The sequence below is a fragment of the Plasmodium fragile genome, assembly GCF_000956335.1.
Source record: "Plasmodium fragile strain nilgiri unplaced genomic scaffold supercont1.5, whole genome shotgun sequence".
NCBI classification, from domain to species: domain Eukaryota; phylum Apicomplexa; class Aconoidasida; order Haemosporida; family Plasmodiidae; genus Plasmodium; species Plasmodium fragile.
Window position 1 is genome coordinate 78,280 of NW_012192585.1, and position 8,153 is coordinate 86,432.

At 45.5% G+C, this 8,153-nt stretch overlaps 2 protein-coding genes across 2 annotated transcripts; one reads left to right on the forward strand and one right to left on the reverse strand.

Annotated features, from left to right (window-relative positions):
* Positions 1 to 588: 588 nt before the first annotated feature.
* AK88_00590 (uncharacterized protein) lies at positions 589 to 6,587 on the forward strand (the record flags this gene model as incomplete). The annotated part of the gene is made up of 2 exons (XM_012478238.1): positions 589 to 3,796; positions 3,922 to 6,587. 2 exons carry the CDS (start codon positions 589 to 591, stop codon positions 6,585 to 6,587), a joined length of 5,874 nt encoding a protein of 1,957 aa, XP_012333661.1.
* Positions 6,588 to 6,787: 200 nt separating this feature from the next.
* Positions 6,788 to 7,688, reverse strand: AK88_00591 (uncharacterized protein; the record flags this gene model as incomplete). The annotated part of the gene is made up of 2 exons (XM_012478239.1): positions 6,788 to 7,409; positions 7,477 to 7,688. 2 exons carry the CDS (start codon positions 7,686 to 7,688, stop codon positions 6,788 to 6,790), a joined length of 834 nt encoding a protein of 277 aa, XP_012333662.1.
* Between the last annotated feature and the right edge of the window lie 465 nt (positions 7,689 to 8,153).

Genomic DNA, 8,153 nt, shown 5'->3' on the forward strand with positions numbered 1-8,153 from the left:
TTTTTTTTTTTTTTTTTTTTTTTTTTTTTTTTTTTTTTATCCCCGCCACCCAGGTTGAATTAACCTTTGGTAAAAAATTTCCCAAATGGAGAGAAGCATATCTCCAGCAGCGTTGGTCCATATCTATACACACTTGCATGTGCACATGTACCTCTTCAGCACATTAGGATGGCTTTTGACGAGTCCGCGCTTTTCGATCGGTTTATGCTTCTACCAATGGAGCGACAAAAACGGGGCTTCCCTTCCCTTCTTTGTATTTGAAAACCGCGGGAACTCACACACTTGGAGAGAGGTTAGCTTGGATGGGACATGACCATTTTTTTTTTTTTTTTTTGTTTTACTCTTCGTTTGAGTGACCAAAGGAGGGGTTTCTTGAGGACAGGTTGGAGGCAACAGGAGGGGGTGTGTCCCTCGACGTTTCTCTTGGCCCAAACATTTTTTTGTTCCTTTTACACTCATATTTTTTTGTTCCTTTTGCCCATATATTTTTCTGTGCGTTTTACACCCATATATATATATATATTTTTTTGTCTTTTGGGCGTATGCCAGGGAAGGGCAGGGGCACCTCTTCCCCCCCAACTACCAACCATGAGAGCCATGCACCCCAGCCGCCAACACCATGGAGGGCCCAAAAGGGACTCCTCCAATCTGTCTTTAGTAAGGCTAATTGACGAATGGAGTTGCGTCGAAGCCAAGTCCTATCCGATAAAAGATATAACTACATTAAGACGAATCCAATATGAAATTAAAAGATTTATTTATACAAATATTTTACACAAGACGAGAGTGAACTTCCTGCTGTTCCATACCTTTTACAGTTACAAGTACAACTACGAGGTGCTCTACGTGGGCAACCAGTACGCCTTCGACATGTGTGGGGGTGGCGGTGGGGACATGTACGATGTGCTCAAGCGCCACTACAAGACAGGAGAAGCATCTGGGGGGAAGCAGGATGTGATATCAGATTTGAGCGATGAGTGTAGTACGGATGCTGGGGGGGTGGGTGACAATTCAGCCTATGGTTGCTCCACCGCTACTTGCATAATGGGGGCCGCTTCCCACTCTGGGGAGGATTGTTCTTTTCTCCTGGGGGGAACACGCGGGAGGGACATGCTTTCCCCGCAGATATACACATCCATGGTCTCCTCCTGTCTCGTGCTCCTCGAAAGGAAGTACTACCTCGACTTTATCTGTTTGTACCTTTACATGAAGGCCTACTTCGCGTTAGACACCGTGTGTGTGAAAAATGGGACCGTCTTAAAGTTTACATGCCATGAGAGTTTCCTTCATATGCTACTGCTGTTGTCCGACCTGACCACGTCGAGCGATACCCACGCGGGAGGCACACAGTTGAGAGGCGGCAGACACTTCACACAGGGACACCCCGGAGACCCATCACATCACCACCCACGTGCAGACACAAACGACATGTATAGTTTAAAGACGTTTGAGGAGGACCTGCGAATTAATAATTTATCCCAGTTTTCATATAACGTTCTTTTCCTCCTAAGGGTGAACATAAATTTTAATGAGTTGAATTACGACTTGAGTACAGATGTGTATGACTCTCTATGCAACTTCGTCATGTCATTTAGGGATGCGTTCATGAGTAGGTTCGTGGCCAGACTGAACCATCTAGATGGGCTGACCATGAAGTGTGGTCATCACATATGGGGGAGAGCCCAACAGGGTGACAGCCATCATGTTAGTGGTAATGAAGTGGGGACCGCTTTTGGCATGGAAAATATTATCCCCGTCGACCGAGGCTGTAATGTGGAACCCCCCACGTGGAGCGCTTCTAGCTTAGCAAGCGGGAACCACGCTTCTCTCTTCCTTCCACACATGAGTGACATGTCGGTGTATGAAAAGGGGGGTGTCCTCTTCACGCACTTCACCGATCGGAAGGGGGCATTGCTGGGGAAATCCACGCTGGACATTTTCTCTGCACCCCAGCTCAGTGCTAAGGAAGCTTGCTATTACAACTTCAGTCTGTTCAACGAGGGAGAGATGAGTCGTGGACGGGAGAACCTTTGGACGGAGGTACTTTCCGATGTTCATAATATGAATAACGGAGGCCAGCATTCCCCTGCGCCCCTTCCTCTGGCGGGGGCTAACGCAAGGCATGCTTTCACCCTGAGAGGGGCAGACATATACCAGGAGGAAGAGTTGTCACATATGGACAGCGAATCCATCACGACATGCACATACACGTACACATACACATATATAAGAAGGAACCATGCGAAGAAGATCAAACAGGATGAGGACAAGTACTTCTTAACGAATGAAGAAAGGACATGGGGAAGGGGAAGTAGTCCCAACGGAGGAATGACCGATGGAGGGGAATCCTACTTGTGGCACAAGTCTTATGCAAACGATACATGTTCTCTCAATGCAATAGAAAAAAAAAAACATAATAATAAAAAAAAAAAAAAATACAAAAAACATTTTTTAAGCATCATTAACAGCATCTACGTTACTCTCCACAAGAATGTCATTTGCAGTTTAAACAGTAGGATAGAGGAGTATCGTTTTTTTTCTTTAAAACCTTTTTTTCATCTTCTAAGTAACAATGAGCCTTGGTGTGTGGAAAAGGGAGAGCTATTAACGACATGCAAGCATGAAATAATGGCATGTCTGCTGGGACATGAGAGTGAAATGTTTCCTAGTCGACACACCTTTGTTAATAGAGCTCAAACAGGCAATATATACATTAGTAAAAATTTCGTATGTGTTAACCAAGGTGTTGCCTTTTGGCTGGACAAGAGAAGGGAGGATGTTTTTCGCCTACGATTTGAGCCCTTTCGAAATTTGTTTTCTTCCCCCTTTTACCAGAGGTACTTTCACCTCTTCCTGTTCTTTGCCAGGGTGGGAACGCTGGTGCGGTACGTGCAGGCGTTCGTGCGCGTCTTCGCGGGGCTGCTTTTCCGAGGGGGGCTCGACGGCGACAACGTCGACAGTGACAACGGTGCGGGTGACGGTGCCAAGCGGGAGGGAACATCGCCGAGCGAGTCGCGCCGAAGAAGGAAGGAAGAGCGCAGCCGAGGAGGACACAACAAGGAAGACGTAATTCCAATAGGAGAAGTATTCACCACGTTTATCAACTCCGTGGCCAAGTACCTAGACTTCTATTCAGAACAAACAAGGAGAGTCATTGTGCAGGGAAATGCCAACACCCCCATGGACATATACAACGGGGTTAAGAGGCACACAGAGTGCATTGAGCTTCTGGCATTCCTCTGTTCCAGTTACACACACGAAAAGGAGGAAGTATTTCGAAAAAAATATTTCGTCTTTTATAACAACCTCCCCCCTGATGGGACAATCAATTCGAATCTGAAGCAAGTGACCGAGTACAATTCCCTCCTCAACGTTATTTATGGCTTGTCACACAAGGGAGGTGATTATAAAATGTATAATGACCGTGAGAAGAGAATGATATGTGGTAAGCCTGTCGACTTGTTCATTTTCCCCAGGGGCAGCGAGTTGCTGAGTTATGTATACAGGTATTACTACCTCTTCCTTAGTAGTAGAAGGAAGCACCTGGCGAAGATGTGCAAATATCTTTTCCTCCGCATACTAAAACCCCTTCTGCACTTCCTTTATGCTTATGTTTTCCTGGGGGTCAACAGGGACTTCCACCACGAGTATATAATTAGCAAACAGGCGTCACAGCAGTTCTTTTTCGTCCTGCACAAGGGGGTTAGGTACTACGACCGGGGGCGCCTCCTCTCCGACTCGGTCCTTTCACTCCCCATTTTTTTAAAGTACGCCATAGGGATTGTGTACAGGGCAGGTATGTACACGTCGCCATCGCGCACATGGCTGGCCCATGTGTCCATTTCGGCCGACCGTCGCAACACTTACACTTACGCAACACGTTTAAGGAACACTTCTACACCGCTGTTATCCCCCCTGCAGGCGAGCTGTCCAGAATTTTAAGTTCAATCAGCGAAGAAGACTTCCAGCTAGCCATTCCCAAAATCTCCTATGATAAAAGCTGGGTAGCCAAAAAAAAAAAAAAAAAAAAAAAAAAAAAAAAAAAAATGACCCAAAATGACGACCAACACATGAACGGAAGTGTAAACCAAATGGAAAGTCCTAAGGATGTAGACCTGCCAAACTTGATGTGCTCCTTGTCGGCTGCCACTTTAGAACATTTTTTTCATTTGCACACAAACCCGAGTCGAAAGAAGTTGAGGAGGCCAAGTGAACGGTTCGAAAACATCTTCATCGAGCATTGGAATGATGAAGAAAGCGCCAATCATGTTTTCTCCACAACGAGGAGGAATATAAGGAAGCGGTTGCAGAGGTACGTCCGCTCCTTCCGCAGTGCTCTCAATCGGCCCGATGGTCCCACCAGGAGTCCAAGCACAAATCGTTTTGACGTCACCTTGAGTAAGGATAACGAGGACAGTGATGCGAATCGCTCAACTGGAGTGATGGACAAGTACTTATATAAGGAAGATGCGAGGAGGAGGAATATCCTCCCTACGTGTAAACTTACAAAGATGATAAAATTAAGGGTCATCGCTAAGCGGGGGAAGAAGTCACGTGTGGGGGGGCGAAGCGGTATGGGACGATGCGGTAGGATACGGTGCCGCAGGAGAGACACAAACCCGAAGCAACAGGAAGAAGGCTCATCAGACTGGAGTAGCGACGTTACTTCGTGTCCTCTGTCCGATAACACAACTGCGTCGTCACACCGTGGTGGCAGGGCATGGAAGGAGGAGGTGCCTTTCAAATTGTCCCACTTCCATTGTACCCTTAACAATGGACGGCGAGACGATGGGGAAGAGACGCGCAACATCGTCACCCCGTTTAGCCTCATCACGAATAACGAACTGGACGAGGGTGACACTTTTCAGGAGCGAAGAGACCTAGCAACGTTCCACATAGACTACGAGGATGATGGGGGGAAGCTCTCCAGTGCAGTACAATTAGGAAGGAGACCCAACCACTGCTACTACAACCATTCCCCAACGGCGAAATGTGTCACGTGGACCAAATTGGTGAGTCCGTGTGGGAGCGACAGTGGAGGTATGGGTAACAAACGTGACTTGCTTCAGGACGATGACACAGAAAGTGTACTTCCCCCACCGATCGGTTCACGCAAAATGGAAATTAAAAGTATTAATTATTACCTGTACAAAAATCTTTACACACCAATTAAGGAGCATTACGACAATGTCAATAGGATTCTCGTGTGGTCCTTTTTATTTAAACACAACTTACTAGCATTCGTTTGTCTGTTGAAGTGCACCATGTTTTTCGAAGCTGAAGGGAAGCAAAAGATTTTTTCATCCCTCTTGAGTCATAACAAGAAGGGTGAGTCGGACGACTTTGGGGGTAGCCTCATCAGTAGGAACCATTTTGATGATCCCTCCGCTTATCACATGAACGCCAATATTGGTGCGTGCAGGACGTTAGAGACGACGGGATTAAAGACAATACACAGAAACAAAATATTGCACCATCGAGTAAACACATGTTGTTACTCCGCCTCAAATATAGCAACCAAGTTCTCTCACATCCATGTACACATACAAATTCCTCATCCATTAAAAATATTTTTTGAAGCAAGTGTGATACTTTGCTACACCAGTGTGTATAAATTAACAGCTCTGCTTTTTTTTACTCTACAAAATTTAAATGGCGTTTTTGGAGTTTTTCGTTTTTTTTCTAAGCCGCTGATTTACCAATATGGGAGGGACACTGGTGAGGGGGAAGGGAACAGGAAGAGGAAGAGGCAGAGGGACAAGGGGGGTATGCACTTGTTCAGCTCAAGCGACTTTAAGTACATGGACGTGATTAACAGCATCGCGCGGGGGAACGCCTCCAGCGGCGACGATGAAGGCAGCGAAGAAGTCCACGATGACAGCGACGGACTGAGACAACGTGGCAAGCCTCCCCGGAACTGCCTCCTCTCCAGGAACACTTGCAGCGCGCACTTAACGCGGGAACGGTTCTTCCTCATCATTGGCTTTGATGAGCATTTCACGCGCCACCCAAGTATACCCAAATTTTTGAGCCACCTCAACATAATGAATGACTTATTCAAAGATTTAAATCACATAAGAGTTGAAATGGATTTCATTCTCAGGAGCATTTACGACTACATAGTAAATACGAACGTCGTTCGAAGTTATTTTTTCTTTTTTAATAATGTGTTGAAGATAGGAAGGTTTTGCCATTTGATTGAATTTCATAAACGTCTAGCTGAGCACCTTCATCATTTCTCCTTTCTGTCTCCTGAATTTGTTTCACTCAACAGAATAATTAATAACATTGTTAATCTTGTGCATGTGTTTAAGAGCATCATGGATTCCCTGACATGGGTAGATGTGGACTCTCAAGAGGAGTTAGTAAACTTTTCGCAGACCTTCCAAGAGCACACTAAGAAGCTAGAACAAAACATTATTTTACTTACTTCTGCTCATGTGCAGGAGTTTATTCGATCCTTCTATGCCAGTAGGAATGAGTTAATTGTACACATTCGGGAGTTTCGCAGCGGGCCCCTCGACTGCATCTACAACAAGTTTTTCTTCAACGGATTCTACGCCCGCATGTTTGGGGAGGACGACTGATGGGTGATGGACCAGTGCGGACGTAGGCGGCCGAACGCAGAAAAAAAAAAAAAAAAAAAAAAAAAAGGCTAGCATTTTCTAGCACACCACCGCAACACAAGGAACGACAAGTAATTGCCATGTGTGTGAATTATTTTTCCAATTACAACCTATTGCTGTCTTGCACCCCTTACGGAACATTCCCCCCTTTGGAGGAAGCCTCACTGTGGCTTGTGATACAGCACGGGGACCTCCCTCAACGTGGGATTGTCTTCAATATCATACTTAGCTAGAAACTGTGGGCGCAGAGGTGGCTTCCTAAATTGAGTCTGTTTACTTGGAGGGAAGCTGATCGCATGTTTCATTCGAAGATAAACGAGACTCCTATTCTCCTCAAAAGATTTCACATGCTCCGTTCTGTACCTATACAAGTCTTCTTCCCTCAATTCGTTCAACTCTTCTGGAAGTACATTCACGATGAGGACGTTGTGGACGGAGTGGAACGTGTATTTCACTCTACCATTTGTGAGGGCCACTAAACTTGTATTTTTTGTAACCTTCACATGTTCCCCAGGGTAGTACTTAAAATTGCGTCTGCGTGTTTTTTTTTCGTAACCGAAAGCAATAATTTTTCTTTGCTTTACGAGAAGCTGTCCCGTTTTTACATACTCAGCACTTAGCCGTTTTATTCCAATTTTTGCTTTTTGCCCTTGTCCATTAGGAGAGCTCCTACTTTTCCTTCTGTAGGAACTCGTTTTCACCATTTTAAAACGCTTAAATATGCACAGGCTGTTTGTAATATTTGTATGTTGTTCCTCTCCTCTGGGGCAGTCATACCGAACCCTGCTGGGAAGCATCCCCAGGGGAGGAAACAGGTAGGGGTGGAATACACACTTAGTGCTGCTAGTACATATTGTTTTTTTCTGTATTGAGAGGTGTATTTTGCTTGGTTGGCTTTCTCGAGGGGGGAAATTCAATGAAGAATTTTGAAACCCTCGCGAGGTTATTATCCCCCTGGGGAGTCCCCCATTTTGTGCACAGGGAATGAAGAAGCCATTCTTCCAATACGGGGGGGTTAAAAAATGAAATCTTCGTAAAGGCATCATCTTGTTTTGGACCCATTTTTGGGGGGCAAGGGGAAGTTTCTCTTACCCTTCCGCGGCAACATTTGCTCTACGTCTGTTGATATTAAGAGGAGGGGTGGCCCTCCTGGGCTTTCTTTCACTTCGCTCTGCTTAGCCTTTTTTTTTTTTTTATAACACCCTCACGCAGCTTTACTTCGTGATATGTATATCCTTTGGGACTTGGTAGAGCATGCAGCTCCGCCACGCGGATCAAAGTTATGGTGGGAACATTGAACAATGAACAATGAAGAATGAATAATGGAACGGGCGGGAGAAATGTTGAGGTAGAACTGTTAGGGTTTTTTTTTTTTTTTTTTTTTTTTTCAATACAACCAGCCGTGTCACGCTGCAGCGATATTGCACTTTTGCAAAATGGGGGACGGGGAAATTCATGGATCCTCTTCCCCCCTCCATTCTTAGCACAGAAACCTTTTTTCCCGATGTAGGGTGCAAAGAGCATTTT